Here is a 23358-nt window from a genome sequence, read left to right on the forward strand (position 1 = left end):
AGGCACATTTCAGGATAGCATGCTCACCTCCTGGATGGCCATGATCTCAACAGCCAGATCCATGCACAGCACGGGCTGAGAGGGCTGGGGAGTACAGTTTCTGTGGATTTGTTTCTCTAAAATACCCCTAGACTAATACACACACCTTAGTCATCCAAGTGGCATCTTTACTTTTTAAGACAGTCCTGAAACCGTGGTCAACTCAACGGTGGCCCCTCCAAGGTACCACAAAAGAGCCCGGGTGGTGGTGCTGGATAAGCATTAGATTGCTAACAGGAAGGTTGGCAGTTCAAATCCAGCAGCTTCTCCATGGGAGGCTTTCTGCTCCTGGAAAGATTTACAGCCTCAGAAACGCTATGTAGGGTGGCTATGAGTCAGAATCAACTCAATGGCAGTAGTTTTGGGTTTTGGTAAGGAACTCTCGGATTTAATCCCCAACGTTCCAGGAGCAGATGATGTAGGGGAGCAGTTTATCTCTCACCGTTACATGTTCAGAGCAGGACAGGGAGGAGCTGAGAGAGGGATATGGCCATTGGGAATGCCCCTATCCAAACCAACCAAACTAAACTAAACTCACTGCCATCGAGGCAGTGCCCACTCACAGTCAGGGCAAGGTAGAACTACCCCTGTGAGTTTCCCAGATTGGAACTTTTTAGGGGAGTAGAAGGCCCCATCTTTGTCCCACACCCTATCCAAAGGGAAAGTCAATTACACCACTGTTACTAGAGCAAGCAGACACAGTCACCTGCTTTAGAAAGATCTTTCAGTCCCCAGAATACGGACACTAAGGAAGCGTTACTCAGAAAATAAAATTATCCAGAACCCCCTGAGCCCGCATTCAGGGCCACGTGAACAAAGTCTGGCTGTGCGTGGTGTCTGATTACCCCTCAGCTGCAGAACCGTTCACGCTGTTGGCCTCAGGTGTCCCCCCTACCCTGATTAGTGGCCCTCCGTGTCAGTCCTGCCCAATGCTCATCTTCTCTAAGGAGCAAATATCTCCTCTGGATGTGCACCCCAGCCCTGTGGCACAGTGGGCTCCATGTTGGGCTCTAGCCTAAGGTGACCAGATTTTAACACTGGGAAAGCGGGACACCATTCATAAAATTCATATCCTGGCAAAATAGCCAACTGGCAGCCGAAAACCACATACCCTAGCTTGTCGTGCATTCCTTTAAAAAAAACCAAAAAATGGGACTTTTAAAAAACACCGCGGGACGCGGGGAAAAAATGTTAAAATCGGGATTGTCCCGCCCAAAGCAGGATGTGTGGTCACCTTACTCTAGCCTCCAAATCTAATCCCTCAAAAGCATCTGACTGTCATTCTTCCAAGTCTGATTTGTTCGTTTTTCTGGAAGCCGTGGTCTGCTCCGTATTCTTCACCGCCACCTACATCCCAAGGCAGCAAAGCCGGCTTGGTTTTCTCTGTCCAGCTCCCACACGCGTCCGAGGAGATTGAAAAAAACCGTGCTGCGGGTCAAAGTGACGTCTTTGCTTTCTGACACTTCACAGAGAGCTTGTGTGACAGATTTTCCCAGGGCAATGTGTCCTTTGGTGTTGTGCCTGCTGCTTGCACGGACTCCTTCTACGGGCTGCTGTGGCTTGGTGCCCTCAGGTGGGTCCAGACTCACAGCGACCCGATGGACAACAGAAGGAACACGGCCCGGCCCTGCGCCGTGCCCACGTTTGTTCTTATGTTTGCGCCCACTGCACCTGACCACGGGCCGGCAAACTGTGCCTCTTTTGGTATGTACACGTGGCTCTGAAGTAAACATCCAAACATTATGAAGGATGCTATTCAGAGAATGGTGATTTCATTTGCTTGTTAAAATATATTTATAGCTCTTGAATCATTTTTTTTCCTTTTTTCCCCGAATCATTTTTAATTGGTTCCGAGGGACAAGATCAGCTCTTCTGTCTCAAAAGTTTGCCAGCCCCTAGACTCGACTGAACATTATCAGGGAGATAAAAAAATCATGGGGTGGTCATTAGAAGTGGCCTTTCCAATTCCAGCACCCAGATCCCTGTGGCTTCTGAGCACATGAAATGTGAGGTGTAAAACAAGACACATCAGATGCTGAGGAATGAGCCTGAAAAGGGAGATATATTATCCATCTTAAGTGATGGCAGTGGGGAATGTGGGGCCTTCTGGGGACTGTGCCTTGAAGCAGGTCATGGTCTGACAGTGACCCTGGTCATGTCAGAGAACCATCAGCCACCGCACTGTACAAATAGGTATGCCAAGGCAGGGTATTGAAAATCAAGGGTGTTACTCTGAGGGCTACGGCACTCCTGTCCCAAGCCATGGTATTTTCCATTGCCTTGTATGCAGGTGAAAGTTAGACAGTGAAAGAAGACTGGAAAAGAATATACACACTTGAATTGTGGTACGGGAGAAGTATATTGAACGTACAATGGACTGCCAAAAGGACAAACAAACCTGTCTTGGAATACGTACAGCCAGAATGCTCCTTACAGTTCTTCATGTTGTGGTGACACCACAACCATAACATTATTTTCGTTGCTACTTCATCACTGTCATTTTGCTACTTTTATGAATTGGGTGACCTTGTGAAGGGGTTGTGACCCCCAGGTTGAGAACCACTGCCTTAGAGGCAAGGATGGTAAGACTTCGTCTTACAAGGCCTCAGTCCTATTTGAAAGATAAATCTTAATTACAAAAAGTCTAGAAAGGGAAGTGGGAGAAAATGGCAACCAGATAGGACTCATCCCTCCAGAGCTCCTGTGCCAGACCAGAAAATCGGGAGGAAAGGCGAAGGAAACGGGGAGATGGAGTCCTGAAATTAGAACTAGGGTACCAGGGTTTCTCCTGAACCTCTTTTTGTGTGGGATTTCCACTCACAAAGCAAACCAAGAACGCATTAAAGCACACTAGCTTTGGTGAGCCCGCAGGCACCAGCTGTGCCCTTTCTGGAAGCAGCAATCTCTGCAGGCAGACGCCCGAGAGGGGACAGAATCCCAGACATGAGGGGAACCTCACTCCGGAGCTCTCCGCGTGGTTAGCTGCCTTGAGCCCACGGTCAGGGGAGAGGTGGCGGGTAGCCATAATTTAGAGTAAAAGAAAAATATATAATATTACCTTAGGAAGATGGCATTGTGGGAGAAAATAAGCGGAAAGTTGGGAGTCCAGGGAGCAAATTTAGTTCCAATTGTCCGAGAAGGAAGCAATCCCCCCCCTAATAAGCTGGATCTCCCCCTCTGGTGGCCAGCCTGACAGCCCCAAAATCAGAGCACATCACAAGCAAAAAAAAAAAAAGGGGGGGGGAATATATATTATTGGTTTAAAACTCAAACCCAAGTCTGGAGCAAAACCAAGTCCAAGGAGCACATAGGTGGAGGCCCTTAACATATATCAGCATAAGAAGCAACCTAGCTAAGGAATGCCAGAACTCAGCTGCAGGGCCTGGTGGCTTTTAGCATAACAAAGACCTGCTGGAACAAGAGGCAGCTTTATTTTTTTTTAACATTTTATTAGGGACTCATACAACTCTTATCACAATCCATACATATATACATCAATTAAGAAATTTCCTGAATGCTACTTGTAGTCATAGAGGATATGAGGGAAACAATACAGAATAAGGATGAAATGATAGAAGAGGTAAAAGCCATAAATCAAAGAGAAATACAGGATCTTAGGGAGGAGATAACAAAAACCAGTAGCAGACTCATGGACCTCGAGAAGCGACTGGAGGAATCCAAGAATCGCATCAGTGACTTAGAGAACAGCCAAGCAGACTTTAACAAACGCAAACAAAAATCTAATAAGATCATCAGAGAAGCTGAAGAAAACTTAAGAGCTATGTCCGATGCTATGAAGAGGAACAACATTGGAATTATTGGCTTACCAGAGGAAGACGCAACAAAGAAGTCATCTGCAACAATAGTGAGAGAATTCTTGGAGGAAAGCTTCCCCAGCTTAGTGAATGAAAACCAGGCATCCATTCAGGAGGCTGAAAGAACCCCAGCAAGACTGAACCCCAAGAAGAAGTCACCAAGGCACATAATAGTTAAATTATCCAACTTTGAGAAAAAGGAGAAAATCATGAGAGCAGCTAGGGAAAAACAAGCAATCACATATAAAGGTTCCCAAATAAGAATGTGCTCAGACCTATCAGCAGAAACTATGATGAAGAGGACAGAGTAGAGTAACATATTCAAAAATTGAAGGAAAACAATGCAAACCCAAGAATACTCTACCCAGCCAAATTATTGATCAAGATCGATGAAGCAGTAAGAGTCTTCCCAACAAGGAAAAACTCAAAGAATACATTAGAAGAAACCCAGCCCTACAAAAGATCCTTCCCAACCCAGTATGGGCAGAAGAGCAACACTCACCAAGCATAAATAAGAGACCACCACATAGAACAACCTCACCCAGAGGGCAAAAAGAGAAAACAGACCTAAAGATAGCATTGACTTACATATAGAAAGACTTCAAAGGCTGCTGAGGTAAGCTTTAAAAAAAAAAAAGGCAAATGGGGCATAGGGAAAAAGATACGGTACGGTATATAAATATTCCTGGGGTGAGGACCAGGTGGTGTGGCGGGGACCAGACCAAATACAGGGATACACACGGTAGACAACTAAAAAAGGAGGTGGGAAAGGAAAAAAAATAATAAAAAAGAAAAGGGTAGAGGGGGCACAGGGCACTAACCCACCCAAGGGGAGGGTATTGTTTGGGTCTCCACAGGGAAAGAGGGACCAGACATCAACCCGATGTGGAGTGGGGAACCAGTGGAGAGGTCTGGGGGGCCAGCTCCAACCCCAACTACTAAGGGGACATCTTTCCCTCCCCTCAGAAGAATTTACATCAAAGGAGAGCACTGAATCTACAGCTCCAGAAGAGGGACATATCTGATCAGCGCACACGGGAGCAGATGAAGGGGGAGGAGGAGAGAGTAGAGCACATCCTGGCCCACCAGGCCAGGAGGTCAATGTTCCCAATTAGAATAGCCAGTCAACAGAGAGAACCACATGGTCAGCCCCACTATGAGACACGACGTCCCTCACTGACCCATAGCCCTACAAGCGACAACACCGGAGACACAGTGAAGGAATTGCACCCGATCAGATCCTCCACACAGAGGCAAAACATTAAGGGGGTGCAACAGAACAGCAAGGGAATGGAGTGGCGAAGTCCCCAGGGAAAGCTGAAGGTGGACTTTGAAGGCAGGGCATGGTACCCCTACAGACTGGACTGGAAAACACTCCTAAAGGCCAACAAACAATCCTTGAACTATCTACAAGCTTTTCTTTCTTGATTTGTTTTGTTTTTGTCATTGGTTTGTTGTTGTTTTGTTGTATATTGTTGCCTGGTTGTGCTATGTCTTGTTTTTGTGCATGTTACTATCTCTGCAGGTCTGTCTAAATAAGATAGGCTGGATGAACAGTCGGAGGAGAAAACGGGACCCATAGTTCCGTGGGGACATGGTAGACGGGGAAGTGGGGGGAAAGGAAGTGGTGTTAACAAACCCAGGGACAAGGGAACAACAAGCAATCCAAACCGGTGGTGAGGATGGTGTGGGAGGCCTGGCAGGGCATGATCAAGGATAATGTAACTAAGAGGAATTGCTGAAACCCTGGTGGGGACTGAGCATGATAGCGGGATAGGAGGGAAGTCAAAGGAAATAGAGGAAAGATCAGGGAGGAAGAGGGCATTTATAGAGGTCTAGATAAAGACATGTACATATGCAAATATATTTATACATGAGGATGGGGAAATAGATCTATGTGCATATATTTTTAAGGTTAGTATTAAGGTAGCAGAGGGACATTGGGCCTCCACTCAAGTACTCCCTCAATGCAATAATACTTTCTTCTATTAAATTGGCATTCTATGATGCTCACCTTCCTGACACAACCGCTGAAGACAAAGTGGGTGAACAACTAAATGTGGTGAAGAAAGCTGATGGTGCCCAGCTATCAAAAGAGATAGCGTCTGGGGTCTTAAAGGCTTGAAGGTAAACAAGCAGCCATCTAGCTCAGAAGCAACAAAGCCCACATGGAAGAAGCACACCACCCTGTGCGATCACAAGGTGTCAAGGGATCAGGTATTAGGCATCATCAGAACAAAAATCTTACCATAGTGAATGAGCGGGGGAGTGCGGAGTGGAGATCCAAAGCCCATTTGTAGGCCACTGGACATCCCCTTACAGAAGGGTCTTGGGGAGGAGACGAGACAGTCAGGGTGCGATGTAGCAACGATCAAATATACAACTTTCCTCTAGTTTAGTTCCTAAATGCTTCCTCAACCCCCCTCCCCCCGTCATGATCTGAATCCTACCTTGCAAGCCTGACTAGACCAGAGGAGGTACACTGGTACAGATGGGAACTGGAAACACAGGGAAGCCAGGGCGGATGATCCCCTCAGGATCAGCGGTGTGAGTGGCAATACTGGGAGGGCATAGGGAGGGTGGGTTGGAAAGGGGGAACCTATTTCAAGGATCTGCATGTGACCTCCTCCCTGGGGGACATACAATAGAAAAGTGGAGGAAGGAAGACGTGGGGCAGAGCAAGATATGACAAAATAATAATTTATAAATTATCAGGGGTTCATGAGGGAGGGGAAAAATAAGGACCTGATGCCAGGGGCTTGGGTAGAGAGCAAATGTTTTGAGAATGATGAAGGCAATGAATGTACAAATGTGCTTTACACAATTGATGTATGTATGGATTGTGATGGGAGGTGTGTGAGTCCCTAATAAAATGATTTTTTAAAAAGTCTAGAAACAACAAGTAAAATGAATGATTTGTTTTATAGTTTATCATCCGTGTCCAGTTTGGTGATGCCATATAAGTGAATTATCAGGTCATTATTCTTGTGCCCCTTCTATTTTTAAAAATAACACAAAAATTAATTTAAAAAAGACTTCACCTTATATGTTTTGGACAGGTTATGGGGAGAAGGCAGTCAGTCACTAGAGAAGGACATCATGCTTGGCAGAGGGAGGGACAAAGAGGAGGGCTGGATGAGATGGACTGGCACAGAGGCTGCAATACAGGGAACCTCTGTGGGGATGGCACAAAACCGGATGGCATACACCCGGGCAGGGTTTTCTTCTGTTATGCGTAGGGTCTCGGTGGGTCCCAAAGGACCTGCTGGCACCTAACAATCTCCACAAGGCAGGGTGGGTAAGGGTCATTTGCCCAGGCTCCACAGCAGCAGCAACAAGGGGCTCAACATCAGAACAAGCGTGAGGATGGCCCAGAACTGGACCTTGCTGCCTTCTGTTGTCCAAAGGGTCACTATGAGTCAGAACCCCCTCGATGGAGGGCACCGAATACCACCCCCATTCCCCACCCCCCCTTCACCCCTCCCCCACGACGCCCACAGAAGCAGAACTGGGGGTGTGGAGCAAGGCCGACCAGGTCCAGGAGCATCTCAGACTGGCTTGGGCTGCCCTGTGGGGAAGGCAAGGTGTAGCTTGGCCCAGGAGAGTCCAGAGAAAGCCGCGCACTCACAGGGTTGGTGTCTGAACCCAGAAGGGCCCCCCTCGTGGCAGGGAAGTCTCCATGGAAGGGCACACGCAAGAATCCCATTGTACAGGAGGGACATCCAGCCCAGAGAGGGTAAACTGAGGCCTCACCCCACACCTTGCTTAGGGCTCCCAATGGATCCCCTCTGAGCTGGATAAGAAGCCTCTCCAGGAGGGCGCACAGTAGGCACAGTCTGGGACCAAGGAACAGCGGCTGCAGCTCCAGGCCCGGAGGGCGGCCCCCATGCGCACCATCTTTGGGGACTTAGAGTCCAAGCCTCGAGCATGGCTCCGGGAGAGGCAACAAGGAGGGAGCGGGGAGCACGGTTTGGGTGAGGGAGGGGCTCAGGGACTCAGGCGAGGGAAGGCAGGGAGTAGGTTCGACCGCCGCGAGGAGAGGGGCGAGGACTCCTGAGAGGGAGGGACAGATATGGTCAGAGGTGGTGGGGGGTGGAAGAGGAGGCTGGAGGAGCTTGGGAAGGGAGGGGGCACGCAGACCCCTGAAGAGTGGGAGTTACAGACTGGGAGTGGGAGGTGGGGGACAAAGATCGTCAGGGACCTGGGCAGGCTAAGGGAGGGGAGGGGAGAGGAGAGGAGGGGGGCTGGAGTCCGAGGAGGGAGGGGGCACAGTCAGGGGAGAAAGGGTCGCAAAGGATGGGGAGGGAGGGGTCGCTAAGGATGGGGAGGGAAGGGGTGTGGACTCGAGGAGCAGAGGGCAGGGAGACCTGAGCTGGGGAGGGGGTACAGACAGGGAAGGAGCGGGGAGGGGAGGAGGGCCCGAGCTCGGGGAGGGAGGGGGCGCAGATGCGGAGAGGGGAGCGGATGGAGGGGGCGGAAAGGGGAGGGGAGGAGGCCCGACCTTCCGAGAAGGTGGAGGTGTGGACTCGCGGAGGGCAAGGCGACCTGAGCTCCGGAACGGGCACAGACCAGGGAAGAAGTGGGGAGCGGAGGAGGGCCCGAGCTCGGGGAGGGAGGGGGCGCAGACGCGGAGAGGGGAGCGGATGGAGGGGGCGGAGAGGAGAGGGGAGGGGAGGGGAGGAGGCCGGCGTTCCGAGAGGGAGGGGCGCTGTCCGGGGAGGGGAGGCGCGCGGCGGGCCGGCGCGGGCGGGGGTCCAGCGGCGGGCTGTGGGCGGCGGCGGCGCGCGCAGCAACAGCGCGGCGTCGGGAGCGGGGGCGAGCGAGTGGCCGCGGCGGCACCTGCGCGCCGCTAGAGCAGCCTCCAGCAGCCATGGCCATGGCCGGGGCCGCCGCGCCGCGCCTCCGCCACCTGCTGTGGCTCGCCTGCCTCCTGCCCTTGGCCGTGGGCCCGGCGGCCGCAGGTAAGGCTACACGGGAGGTGGGGGGACCTGGGGCTGACCACCTGCTCCGCGGGCGGCCACTGCGGGGGTCGCAGCGAGCCGGGCCCTGAACCCACTCCTCTCGTCGCCCCGACACTGGAGGGGCGCCTCTGGGTTCCGGAGCACCCCGGCTAGGACCTTGCCCGCTCGCTCGGGGACAGTGCAGCCCTGGAGGGGGAAGAAGGAAGGACCAGGGCAGACTGCCAGGCGTCGCTGTGTTTTCATCCTAACATGTCGCCACCGTTGGATGGATTGCATCCCCTCATCTCCCCCAACCCCCATTCATGTTGGCTTCTGGGAGGACACGATTTTTGAGCCAAGGGGTCCTTGTCAGCCACCTCCTCTGAGACCCTTCCCCAAAGGACCTCAAGCCACCAGCACCCCGACACCCGCTCCCCTTCTGACAGGCTCTGGGAGCAGTGGGAAGACCCAGACGGAAGATTTGAGGGGCTGGTGGGATGCGGGAGCGCCTGGACATGGCGGCTCATGGGAGCTGAATTTTAGACTGCGTTTGTCATTCTCTCCCCACCCCCCTCCACCCCGAAGTCCCCGCCCCTCCCCAAATGAAAGAGGGATTGCAAGGAAGAGAGCGAAGAATGCAGATTCGTGACAGAAACGCCACACGGGAAAATGGAAACCCAGCATCCGGGACGCAGAATTAGGTAGTCATGGTGCCAGGCCATGGAAATTGGAAGTCTTTGGCCCATTCGGTACCTAGTCCAAACCATCTCCTTGTGGTGGCGTCATCACCCACTCAAACTCAGAGAAGTGATCCTTGGGGTTCTGGAAGCATCTTTATGGAAGAAGACAACCGAGTCTTTCTCCCGTTGATCAGCTGGGGGGCTCAAGGGGCCAATTTTCCCCATCGGCAGCCCAGTACCTACTTCACTGTGCCATTAGGCTTCCTGGCCTGAGGTACAGGTGCCCAGAAAGGGCAAACAATGTGCGTATGAATGACTCATACTCTGGACGTTGTTCATGGTGCCTAGGCTGGTTCCAGAGGGCTCTTGCACCCACAATGTGGTCGGCAGTGTCGGAACTGGAGCTGGAGAACATCACTCCCTCATCCCTCGGAGAAAGAGGTTGGGGGTGCCACCTGTCTGGGATGCTTTGTACCCCAGGGGTCATCCATGGCCAATCTGAGGACTAGACTGTCCATTCCAGAGTGCATAGGCTGGGTTTTAGAGATACCGATGGGAAATGTGTGGGGCACTGTGGAAGGGGCTTGTGAAACCACTGTGCAGAAGGTTCCGGACCCCACGTGCTGTGAGCTAAGCAGAAGCCCTGGCTGGGGGTGGGGACAGGGAGCTACAAGGCAAGCGTTACTATCTTGGGTCAAGGGACCCTTGAGTTTGGGTTCAGGCCCTTCAGCTGGGTCTCCCTCTGCACCTAGGATGATGGGCACAGTTTGCTTGGGCAAGCTCCCAGACCAGGGCTCTCTCGGGACATGCTACCAAGGACCTGTGCCAGGGCTGAGCTTCCAGAAGTGGGAATATGCAGGAAAAACCCCAAATGCCAAGCCCACTGCCAATGAGTCCATTCTGACTCACAGCCACCCATAGGATGGGGTACAACTACCCCTTTGAGAATCCAAGAGGTTAAATCTTTAGGGGAGCAGACTGTCTCTTCTCCCATGGAGCAGCTGGTGGGTTTGAACTGCCCAACTTGTGGTTAGCTCAGTTTATAACCCCCAGCAGCACCAAGTCTGTTTGAAGATGTGTGAGGGGGCTTCTGAGGACCTTTTAATCCCATTTTCCACCAGCTTTTTGAAGCTCCCTTGTATAAGAGTGGGTAGGGCGGTGGGGCTTGGCATTGGCTCCATCGCCCAGACTTGTATGTATGCCCTGGCCCTGTCTGAGGACCCTCAGAAGGAGGAGGCCAAATCTCTGGGGGCTGTGTGGGTCCTGCATTTACAGAACCAGCTTGGGAATCCTTAACCTTGGAGCCTCCTTGGGGAGGGGGCACTGGTGACTGGGGGCCAGTGTCAACCTCCCTGTCAGCAGCAGCACTAGCCCCTTCCTATCCCCCCATCCCTTCCCCTTCCCTTCCTGTGTGTCTCTCTCCTCCCCGCCCCCCCCCATCCTAGCTTGCCAACTCCAACCTGCTGCAGTCAGATTCCATCCCCATGGCAACGAGCTACATATGACGTTAGCAGGCACCCATCTCACTGCAGATGCTAAATGGACATGAGGATGTAGCTGAGTGTCCCTGCCATCTGCCAGCCTCGCTCTGGGCTCTGGCCCACGCTCCTCCCAGGAGGTGCAGCGGCAGGAGGGAGCAAGGAGCATGCTTCTCAGACCAGAGGACCAATTAGCCCAGCTCAGCTGGCTCACTGCTGTCCCCAGCCAAAAGGAGGGGGATGAAGCTTAGCACTGGCAGGTGGGGCCAGGTGCTGCAGATCTGTTAGGGGAAACCAGCCTAGGCTGCTGGGGGACTAACTGCTATTGAGTCGATCAGGACAGACAAAAAGAATAAAAATGCATTGCTATCCAGTTGATGCCGTGTTGATGCCGACTCGTAGTGACTCTGTAGGGCAAAGTAGAACTGCCTGCTGTGAGTTTCCTAGACTGTAACTCTTCATGGGAGTAGAAAGCCCCATCTTTCTCCCTTAGAGTGGCTGGGGGTTTCGAACTGCTGACCTTGCGCTGAACAGCTCAGTGCTGCACCATGGTCAGAAATGGCCTCATGAATGCCTAGCAGTGAAAGTCGATTAGTGGAGACCTGGGGCTATAGGAGGGGGCAATGGGGTGTCATTGCTGAAGGGATACTGAGTTCCTGTTTGGGGAGAGGAAAACATTTTGAAAACAGGTGATGGAGAGAGTGCCACAGGGGTCCTGGTGTCACAGCAGGTGAAACATCCAACCACCAATGGAAAGGTCAGCGGTTAGAACCCACCAGCTGCTCAGAGCGAGAACGAGGTGGCAGTCTGCTCCCATGAAGATTACAGATCTGGAAATGCCATGGGACAGCCCTACTCTGTCCTATAGGACACACTTGGAGCAGGACAGGGGGGGGCAAGGGTGTGGCAGTTGGAGTAACCTAAGCTGGGATGGGGATAGAGATGCATGTAAAGCAGGCAGGAGTGGATGTAAGTCAGGGGTGGGCATCAGCCACATTCCTAGTGAGGGAGAGGTGAGGACTGTCCCCAGATGGGAAGGCTCAGAGGGATAAGGGCCTGGGGGCTGACTGTTGGGGAGCTGGCGGCTCTAACCCTACAGGGTGTAGGGCGGTGGGTTGGAAGGTGGGAGGAATCCAGGGCGTCATAGACCAAACCCAAATCCACCGAGTTGATCCTGACTCATGGTGACCCTTGAACACAGATTGGAACTGCCACATACGGTTTCCAAAGCTGTGCTCTCTAGGGGAGGAACCTGATGGCATAGTGGTTAAGTGCCAGGCTGCCACTCAAGATCAGGGGTTTGACCCCACAGCTGCCCCGTGAGCAGTCAGCTTCAGTTAAGAGGGCAGCCTTGGGTGCCCGAAAGGGCAGTTCTCCGATGACTGAGAGTAGGCTCATCTTCAGGGAAGCAGGCTGCTCCATCTTTCTCATGCTGTGGGTTTGAACTGCAGGCCTTTCAGTTTGCAGTGGAGCACTTTAACCACTGTTCCACCAGGGCCATCTCTACCATAGCCACTGGCCACACAGGACTGTGGTTTGTCTCCATCGACAAACTCAAGGGGACCCCGTGTGTTTTGGTTAAGAACTGTGCTCCGGACGAGCCAGTCAGGGTACAGTATAGCATCGATGAAACATACAACTTTCCTGTAGTTCTTTAATGCTTCCCCCCCCCCGCCACTATCATGACCTCAATTCTACCTTACAAATCGGACTAGACCAGAACATGCACACTGCTACAGATAAGAGCCCTCAACACAGGGAATCCAGGATAGGTAAACCCCTCAGGACCAACAATGAGAATAGAGATACCAGGAGAATAAGGGAAAGGTGGGGGTTGGGGAGGGGGAATCATCACAAAGATCAATCTATAACCCCCTCCCAGGGGGATGAACAACAGAAAAGTAGATGAAGGGTGACAGAGGATGATGTAAGATATGAAAATAATAATAATAATCTATAATTTATCAAAGGTTCATGAGGGAGGGAAGGAGGGCGAGTATGAGCTGATATCAAGGGCTCAAGTAGAAAGAAAATGCTTTGAAAATGATGATGGCAACATATGTACAAATGTTCTTGACACAATGGATGCTTGTATGGATTGTGATAAGAGATGTAAGAGCCCCCAATAAAAGTATTTAATAAAAAAGAAGAAGAAGAGGACCTGTGCTCTGGGGGAGTTTTCAAAACTGTGAGCTGGAAGCACTGAGTAAGTAAGTAAACTTGAGTCCTTTCCATGGACAGGTTCATGGTGAGTGGCTGCTTTGGGGCTCGGGTTGGGCTTGAGCGCACACCTGGATCCTGGGTACCGTCAGCTTTTAGGAGCTGAGTCTCTGCATACCTTCTTGGAGTCCCTGGGTAGCCCAAACAGTTGCTATGCTCAGCTTCCTATTCTGACTCGAAATGACCCTACAGGACAGAGTAGAACTGCCCCCATGGGTTTCTGAGGCTGTCACTCCTTGCGGGAGCAGAAAGCCTCATCTTTCCACCAGGGAGAGACTGGTGGGCTCCAACTGCTGACTTAGTGGCTCGCGACCCAACACATAACCACCACTCCACCAGGGGGCCGCTGTGCTCTAACCCAAAAGTTGGAGGTTTGAGTGTCCCCAGAGAGCGGCACCTTGGAAGAAAGGCCTAGCCATGTCCTTGCAAATCATCAGCCGTTTTCAGAAAGAACAGAATCAGGGATCTTAAAGGCTTATCTTAAAACAAACAACCATCTAAGTGAGGCTTCAGCCAAGTCCACACATCAGCCCGTGTGATCCAAGGACGGTGAAAAATAAAATCTGAGACCTGAGGAGAGAATGGTATCTGTGCTTAAATTCTGAGTACCTGGTTTGCAGAAGGCCATGCAGGACAGTGAAAGCCTAAAATCCGTTTGCAGGGTCCCCGTGTGGATTAAGCCGCCAGTGAATCCTCTCCGATTATCGATCAGGGCTGTGAATAGCTTTCCTGCATTGGCGAGTAGACTAATACAGATATAATTAGGTTAAAATGTAGCATCTTATCGATTGTTCTCCCCTTTGACCCATTTTGGGAGCTCTGCTGGCCATAATGGTTACAAGTTGAGCTGCTATTCTCGAGGTCAGCAGTTCAAAGCCACCAGCTGCTCCTCTGGAGAAAGATGGGGCTTTCTACTCCCTTAGAGCAGCAGTCCTCAACCCGTGGGTCACAACCCCTTTGGGGGTTGAAGGACCCTTTCACAGGGGTCACCCGATTCATAACAGTAGCAAAATGATATTTATGAGGTAGCAATGAAAATATTGTTATGGTTGGGGGTCACCACCACATGAACTGTATGGAAGGGTGGCGGCAGTAGGAAGTTTGAGAACCACTGCCCTAGAGGGACCGTCTCAGAAACTCACAGGGGCAGTTCTCCCTAGACCTAGAGGGTTGCTATGAGTCAGAATTGACTCAGTGGCAGTGAGTTTGGTTTTGATCCATTTTAAATTGGTTTTAGTTTTTATTATGTTATGCTTTCTTTTCCATTGAGATTTTCCTGTTTTATTCTTGGTGTTGGGTGGGTTTTTCTTTTCTTTCTTTCCTTTTATTTTTCATATATTTTTCTTTCTGTAAAATCCAGGATGGGTAAATCTATAAAGACAGTAGCTGGAGTCATAGTTTCTTAGAGGTATGGCAAGGGAGGTGGGAGAGGGGTGCTGGGGAGCTAATAATAATGAGGACAAGAAGGAAGAAAATATTCTAAAATCGATTGTGGAGATGATTGCACGACTCTTTCATATGTTTAAACCACTAAATTGTTTGATATGTGAATTATGTGTCAATAAAACTGTTAAAAGTAAAAACAAAAACCACTGCATCAGCTGTTGAAAACCCCGCTGCAAGAAGTTCTCTGGCACACTGGGTCACCGTGAGTCACAGTTGGCTTGGCGTCATCTGGTTTTGCTGGTGAAGGGTTTATGACGTGGAGTCCGCTGGGCTCCCAGCTTGACATTGTGGGAAACCAGCTTGCTTTTCCACCTGTAAAATAGAATCGGAGATGCCAACCCAGAGGGTGGGAGGGGTCTGCTCGCCACTCTCTGCCCTGAAACACAATCTCTGTCTCTGGCCTCCCAGGCTCATACGAACTCCGAGTCACCACCGATGGCCCGGCCACCACGGGGGCAGAGGTGACCGTCTCGGCCAGCTTTGTGGATGAGGACAACAGCAGCCTGTCCCTGTCTGCCGAGGATCCCCTTTACCACTTCCACTGGATCCACACCCCGCTGATACTCACCAACAAGACCCAGAAAGGGCTCTCCTCCACCATCCGCGTGGTCAGCCAGGCACCCGGGGACTTGCCCGTCTCCGTCTGGGTCACTGCGGCCAATTGCTGGATGTGCCAGCCTGTGGCGAGGGGCTTCACCGTCCTCCCCATCACAGGTGAGGACTATCCCTGGGCGCACATTTCCCTCAGTGCCCCCGGGACCTGGGAAGAGGTCATCGCATTAATGCCCAGCAGACGAGGAATTCCTTCTCTGTGGTCATCCGAGCTTGCAGGGGATCAGAAAACGGCCGTGCCCAGTGCTGCCTCAGCTGCCCTAAAGTGAACACAAGAGGTCCATACTGCCACTGTGCCACACACTATTGACAAATCCCCCCAGCGCGGGCCGGTGGTACTCAATGTTTCCAGTCTTTGACCCAACGACTCATTCATTCCTAGTCTCCCTCATTCCAAGAAGTGCCTGCCCAGCAAATGCATTTCTCTCCAGAAAACAAACTTTCCTGTGAGCAGTGCGTGGTGCACAAAGGTGTTCGTTGCAGGGATGTTTATAAAGGCCAAAGGCAACATAAACTAGCTTGTTATCTAATCGCAGAGGAAATCATTTATGTCACTATTAATCACAGCCCTTACCGTTTGCTGTGCCACGCGGAACAGACTCAGGCTTTGTGAAATTGAAAAACCAAAAATGAAATTCACTGCCCTCAACTCCATGCCGAGTCATAGCAACCTAAGGGACAGGGTAGAACTGCCCCTGTGGGTTTCTGAGACTAACCCTTTGTAGGAGTAGAAAGCCCCTTTCTCCCAGGGAGTGGCTGGTGGTTTTGAACTGCTGACGTTGAGATTAGAAGCTCGACTCCTAACCAGGATGCCACCAGGGCTTGTAACATTGAAGAGTGGTGGGCAGGGTGGCAGGCAAATAAAGCAAAAAAAAATTGTATAACCCATCGGATGAGCAGTGTTTAAATTATTAGGTCCCAGGTGGGGAAATCATCGGTTGACATTCTTTTCTGAGGATGCCCAGTACAGTGGAGCTGGGGGTGGAGATGAATGAGAACAACTAACTCAAAAACCAAACTCACTGCCATCGAGTCGATGCCAATTCATAGTAACCCGACAGGACAAGTTGCTATGTCAAGTCTCCACATACCCTTTGCCAACCCCTGGGCAGCCCAATGGTTACTATGTTCAGTTTTCTCGCTGACTCAAAACAAACGACCCTATAGGACAGAGTAGAACTGCCTTTGTTGGCTTCCGAGGTTGCCACTCTTTACAGGAGCAGGGAGCCTCACCTTTCTTCCAGGGAGCGGCTTGTGGGATCCAACTGCTGACTTTGTGGTTAGCAGCTCACTGTAACCTCTACGCCACCAGGGCTCCAGAACAGCAGAAGTGCTCCTTTGCTTCTTAAAACATTTCCCAATAGTGACATTGAATGTCCCTACCTCTCCTTCTGGCCCCTGGCATCATCTGTCACAGAAGACTTGGGGTCCTGGTGCCAGGAGGGTGAAGTGAAGTTATGCATGTAACATACACTGTCCATCTTTCCAAGTACCTGCTTGGGGGAGGACCAGGGGGCAGTGGCCTGTGTGTGTGAGGAGGTCACGCCTGATTTCTGCCCTTCCCCCCCCCCTTCCTGACTCACCCTTCCTGATTTCCCCCAGAGTTCCTGGTGGGAAACCTCCTTGTCACCCAGAACACCTCTCTGCCCTGGCCCAGCTCTTACCTGACTAAGACGACCCTGAAAGTTGCCTTTCTCCTCCACGACCCCAGCGACTTCCTCAAGCCTGCCTCCTTTCTCTACAGCTGGGACTTCGGAGATGGGTATGTCCTTACCAAGCCTGCCCCTGACCCCTGGCCCTCAAGCTTTGGCCCAGGTGTTTTGTAGATGGTCCCCAACGGCAACTGTGTCCAGCCTCGCTTTGAACATTTCTTGAGCACTGGTTTGGGGCTGCTGGGGGACTGGTCATTGGCCCTGCCTTCCAGGCACTGGCAGCCTCATAGAGGCGGCTCTGGGCACCTTTGGGGGCATGTTGGGCCCTTGGAGAGAAGAGGGTGATGCCAGAGCCTCTGGGGTAGTGCCTGTGGTGTAGGCATGGTTCCCTTGCTACTTGGATGAGGAAAAAGTGAGGCTGAGCTAACACAACCTGAAGTCCCGAGCTGAAATTCCCCACCCAGGTGCCTCTTAACTCCAGGGGCTACACCTTTCCCTTCCCCCGCGTGGGTCCCCATCTCTGGCACACCACCGCTGCCAGATCCCTGGCTTGGGACCCAGAGACATAGAGCATCCTTGGCAGGTGACGGGGCCCTTGCTATTAGGAGTTCCCCACCTATAATGTACCTGTGTCAATATGCACCGCATGCATGCTGTGAGGAGGTCTCCGGGGGGCGCTGTGGTGTGGTGCCACCTGACGTTGCTTGGTGTGTGTGTGTGGCGGAGCATTGCATGGCAGCTGGTACGTCCGTGGCAACAGGAACCCCCAGTGCATGTCAGAGCCATGCGCCTGCTGTGACCCACCCCCCCTGGCCTCAGTTTCCTCCTCTATGAAGTGGAAGGGCTGGTCTGGGGACCACTGTGGCAGGTTTTGTGGGTGTGTCATGTGACTCGGGTCATCTTCCTCTGTCCCCACAGGACCCAGATGGTGACAGAAGACCCCGTGGTCTATTACAACTACTCCATCATGGGGACCTTCACTGTGAAGCTCAAGGTGGTCGCCGAATGGGAGGAGGCGGAGGCTAAGCCGGGCGCTGTAAAGGGCGTCGTTCAGAAGACGGGCGACTTCTCTGCTTCACTGAAGCTGCAGGGTGTGTGTGTGGGGATGTCCCCCCCATCCCCGGGAGCCCTGATACCCCTCCTTCCAGGACTTGGTCAGGGTGGGCCCAGCCGGCCAGCAAGCAGTGTTACTGCCCATATGCCCATCTGTCCTGGTCTCAAACTTCTCGCACCTTCCTTTTGGGAAAACCTGATGCTGCTGTTCTACTCTGAGCCTCCACACGGTGGCGACAGAAGTGGTGCTGACTCCACCGCCACTGGGGATCATAGGGGATACTGGCATATGGAGGAGGATGCAGGGAGGCCAAGTAGCAAAGCTGGGATTCAAACCCAGGGCTGTGTTTGTGTCCCGCCGTCTGAGTTCTGCTGCGAGCTGGCACGCTGTCCTTCAACTAGTACTCTGATCGGGGTTGGACAACTGTACCCCCAGCTCCTTCCTGCTTCTCCTCTGCACTGAGGGCTCCTGGGCCTCTTCCTTGCCCTGGCTCTGGCCAGGCACCACTAATTCTTTGGTTTGTGGTGCTGCCCTCACATGGCTCAGGTGCCAGCACAGATGACAGGGGGCAGGAGAATTGGCAGGGGGCCCAGGGAGTCAGCAAGGATCCCAGGCCTTGGTGGCTAGTCACCTGAGTCCTGATGCCATCTTGACCTTCCCCGCTCAGCAGACTCGGGCACATGCCAGATGCCCTCTGGGCAGGGGAGAGGACAGGGGAATGATCATATAGTCCTAGAACCTGGAGTCCTGGGGCTTTGTGCTTGGGGACCAGGTCTCATGGGGCTCATTCTGTCTGGCAGAAACCCTTCGAGGCATCCAGGTCTTCGGGCCCACTTTAATTCAGACCTACCAGAAGTTGACCGTGACCCTGAACTTCCTGGGCAGGTGAGTGAACCCTGGAATGTCCTGTGGGTATGCTACCCCCTGGGACATTCCTGAGTCGGGGGGCGGATGGCAGGACAGGCCACTGCTCTGTGACTCTGCCATAGAGGCTGCACAGGGGTCTTTCCTGAAATGGACTCTGGGCCTCAACCCACCTGGCCTTCCTTGGACTGTGCTCACACGCCTTGCCGAACCGTTTCTGAACTGTCCCATCTCCCTCCAGTCCCCCACTGAGCATGTGCTGGCTCCTCAAGCCGGAATGCCTTCCTCTGGAGGAAGGAGAGTGCATCCCAATGTCTGTGGAAAGCACATTCTACAACCTGACGCACACCTTCAGAGACCCCGGGGATTACTGCTTCAGCATCCGAGCTGAGAATGTCATCAGCAGGACTCATCAGTACCACAGGATCCAGGTGTGGCCTTCCAGTAAGTGACACTTGCCTTTGGCTCCAGTGTCCCCCAGGCAGCAAAACCAGTCAGCCCTGCTACCACCACCACCAATTACCAGTCAACCCTACCAGCTTCATCTGCCCCCAACTCCACAACACTAATACCATAAATAACTCTACTGACTCCAACAATAACCAACATCACTATTGACTAATTCTGCCTACCACAATTACTCTAACCAATCCAATACCACACCAACCCATTCTACCCACCCCTGTGCCACCACCACCTACCCATTGCACTAACAACAATGACTCTACCAACCCATTTCTGAACTCTACCCTCAATAACCAACTACCAACCACCACCATCAGCAACCAACTCTACCAACCCCAACATTGCTACTACCAAACTCTACCATCAACAACCAACTCTATCCACTTCATATCCCCCTAATCAATGGTAACACCACCACCATCAGCATTAGCACTCTCTAGAGTAACAACCTACTCAACTTTCACTTATCTAGCTGTTCCAGCGTCGTGACCACCATTCCCCACTGTTTATCAGCATTCCCCCCAAATTAATTTAGTAGCCTCTGCTGCCACCCACTTCCATAAGCTCTATATAATTACTACCATCCAAATCACCACCCCATTAGCACCATCTGTACCAACAATACCAACCAATTGCCCTCAAGGCCAACCACCTATACCAACACCATGGTTGCTGTAGCACTCCAGTGCTACCCAGTTTCAGCTTTCACACCCACCATCACCACCACCATGATCATCCCTCAGAGCCACACATGACCCTACCATGAATACTCTCATACTCAATTAGCCACCATGATGGCAACCCTCTCTCTTTCACCACCATCACCCCCACCCACTCCAGCACCATCATGGAGCTGTGGCCACCTTGCTCCATACCTCACCATGCCCACCTCAGCAGGCACTATCCGTCCCTGCTCCCTCAATGACCTTATCACCAAGGCCTCCCTTGATGGGGCTCAGGGGAGAGAAGAGATCCAGGGGTCAGGAAATCCCATCATTAGCCCCATCTTACCTGAATTGCTGGCCTTCCCAGCTTCCACCTAGGATGCCAGGGTCAGTAGCCGTGCCTGACTCAGAGGGCCATCGTGAATCTTCTCAGGGGGATGAGCTGCTCAGAAAGTACCAAGGATCATCAACTACCTCAGTTGCTGCCGAGTGGCTTCCAAAAGGTGCCCCCACATGCTGCATTGGATTTTCAGTGGCTGAGTTTTCAGAAGTGGATCACTAGGCCTTCTGAGGGGCCTCTGGGTGGGCTCAGGCTCCCAACTTTTGGGGTGGCAATTGAATGTGTTAACTGTACCACTCAACAACTCCTTGGACTGCCACCAAATCATCATCACACCTGGCTACTACCAAAATCACAGGCTTAGCTAGTGACAGCACGAGGCGTTTCTCCTACATGTGGGGGTCTCTGGGGTCCCAGAGAAATTCTCCCTTACATAGAGGAGAAATAGGATCCTAGAACTCTAAGTGATGGTCTTACAGATGCCCTTGTGAGTTCTACCCTTCATGGTACAAAAGGGGAAACTAAGTCCAGAAAGGCAGTAAGTCTTTTTTTTTAAATCAAATCTAAGAACCTGGATCCAGATTTTCAGATTCTTGGTTCAGTGACCCCAGCCTGGGGGTGACTATGACCTCTCAATCCCCCAGGCATCCAGCCTGCTGTCTTTGCTTTTCCGTGTGCCACGCTCATCACCGTGATGCTGGCCTTCATCATGTATGTGACCCTGAGGAATGCCACACAGCAGAAGGACATGGTGGAGGTGAGTGCTCAGGGAATTGGGGCAGCAAGCCTTGATGATGGAGGCTATTGTCTGTGGAGAGGGTACAGGGACCAGGCCAGGAGGCTTTAAGCAGGTGTTGACGTCAGAGAAAGACCCTGGGGCTTGGGGTGATGTGTCCAAGAAGCGCCTACAGATCAGGCCAAATTGTTGGGCTGCCTTGTTGTCTGAATGACCTCCTGTGATCTCCTTTTCCATGGTATTTGTGTCTAGGGGCCACTAAGGAAAGGACCAATGATGGAGGGAGGCCAAGCATAGAATACTCTTAAGTGGTGCCTTCTGCCATTAGGCAGCTGAGCTCGTGAGGCCACCTGATGGGGCTTCCTGGTGGGCGGTGATTGATCCCTGGGGTTTTGTTCACCATGGGTGGCTGATTTTGACTTTTCCCCCATGTCTGACAAGAACCCGCAGCCTCCTTCTGGTGGGCCAAGGTGCTGCTGCCAGATGTGCTGTGCGCCCTTCTTGCTGGAGAGCCCAGATGAGTACCTGGAAATCGTCCGAGAGCACCATGGACTCCTCCCGCCCCTCTACAAGTCTGTCAAGACTTACACTGTGTGAGACCCACCCTCCATCCTGCCTCAGAGCTAACTGACTGCCGACTGGGAGCTTCCGGAAGGGTGGTGCACGCCACCACTGAGCAGGAAGGTTTCAATGTGCAGGGTGTGTGTCCTGGCTGTCTGCCTACCTATCTATCTGCCTCCGCATCCAGCCACTGCCACAGCCCCTCTCCGCCCCTTCCCTCCCTCCTCTGAAGAGGCCTTGGGTAGAACTCAGGCACTTGGCATGTGCCCTGTTTCCCCCAGGCCCTCATCCATTGCTCTCAGATGGGCATATCTGCCCTCCATCTGGGGTCCACCTTCCAAGCTCCTTCCCCTCCTTGTCCTCCTCCCTCCCCCAGCCAACTCTGCTTACGTCAGAGAACTAGGAGGAAGTCAGAAGGTCGGAGAGTGTTAGAACTACAGGTCATGCAGCCAGAGACCCATAGGCACACAGACATGAACACACACACATGTCATGCTAGGTTCTCAGATTCATCCCTGTCATGACATGTCCCTCTGTGTCAGTTCTATAGTTGCTGAATTAGAAAAAAAAGGAAGTTTGGCCTTTTCTGCTCAGCCCCAACCGCTCCCAGGCCCAGCTCGGTCTCTCTCTGCGTGTCCCCTCTGCGACTCCACGCTGCTCCCTGCCTGCTTGCCAGTGTTGGGTGGGGGCAGGACCACCTAGTTGTGAGTGCAGTGCATTATCAATATCCCCGCCTTCTTTTGCTGTTATCCACGGATTCAACTGGAACTGTAGGAATGGCCTTGCAGCTAAAGGAGCTGGGAACAGGCGTGGTACTTGGGGTACCAGGGGTGGGCCATGCTCCTCCGGTCCACACAGCCACTCCTGGGGAGGGGACGGGCACTTGAGGAAGAAGAAACAGGACTGGACGCAGCTGGGTGGTGATTGCGGCTACCCCCTGGTGGAGGCCCAGGGAAGGCAGTGCATGCAGGGGCAGAGTTATGGGGCAGGCCCAGCTCCATGCCTTCAAGGTCCCCAGTGATCTGAGGGAGCTGTTTTGAGTTGTTTGGGGGTGGAGGGGGCAGGGCTGGGGGCTCTGTCACAGTTTGATTGACTTGAAGATGTCACACCCATTCTCATGAAATCCTGCCATTACTGCTGAATAAAGCTTGCGTGTGCCGAGTGTAGCCAAGCCCGGGGCGTGTGGCTGAGTAGTTCCCAGGCATAGATGTTTGCAAGCTGCAAGCGCATTTCTTGGACATGCTCATCAGAACCTCGTCTCCTCTTGCCGGTGGAGTACCACCTCTGCCAGCTCTCTGACATCTTGTTTATCCAGGCAGCCACAACGAGCAGAATGTACTCCGTGGCAGGGCCTTTGGAAACAAAAATGTCCCATCAAAACAGTGACTTTGGAGGGGATCTGCTGGGCCGCGTCCAGGCAGGCAGAGCTTCCCGAGGGGTATCTTGCTCGATTTTCTCCAAGGGGGCTTAGCACAAAGTTTTCAGAACACCGAACATTGCACGAGTGGGAAAATGGCCAGGAACTATGCCCTGACGAATTGGTTTCCATCACACGATACACCTGCTCATTCTTTGAGGGCAGCTAGGGGTGTCCACACCACCGCCCTGAACTTGACCCTTGGTGGTTGTTGTTAGGGGCCCTTGTGTTGGTTCTGATCCACAGCGACCTGATGCATAATAGAATGAAACACGACCCGGTCCTGCACCGCCCTCCCATCGGTGCAGCCACTGCGGCACTCTGCCTGGCCGAGGGGCTTCCTCTTTCTCACTGCCCCTCTGCTTCCCCAAGCA

General features: G+C 52.4%; 1 protein-coding gene across 3 annotated transcripts; it reads left to right on the forward strand.

The window, feature by feature from the left end:
- The first annotated feature begins 8730 nt into the window (after window positions 1–8730).
- Window positions 8731–21603, forward strand: TMEM130 (transmembrane protein 130). 3 transcript variants are annotated; one of them, XM_075528567.1, is made up of 8 exons: window positions 8731–8815; window positions 15027–15332; window positions 16833–16992; window positions 17801–17973; window positions 18737–18821; window positions 19042–19244; window positions 20915–21027; window positions 21448–21603. In XM_075528567.1, the coding sequence occupies exons 1-8, from the start codon at window positions 8731–8733 to the stop codon at window positions 21601–21603; spliced, it is 1281 nt and encodes a 426-aa protein (XP_075384682.1). The 3 variants fall into 3 exon arrangements, with proteins under 3 accessions (XP_075384682.1, XP_075384681.1, XP_075384683.1); XM_075528566.1 differs by having other exon boundaries at window positions 20915–21026; window positions 21411–21603; XM_075528568.1 differs by lacking the exon at window positions 15027–15332.
- The last annotated feature ends 1755 nt before the right edge of the window (window positions 21604–23358 follow it).

This window comes from Tenrec ecaudatus, chromosome 12 (assembly GCF_050624435.1).
Source record: "Tenrec ecaudatus isolate mTenEca1 chromosome 12, mTenEca1.hap1, whole genome shotgun sequence".
Taxonomy (NCBI): Eukaryota; Metazoa; Chordata; class Mammalia; order Afrosoricida; family Tenrecidae; genus Tenrec; species Tenrec ecaudatus.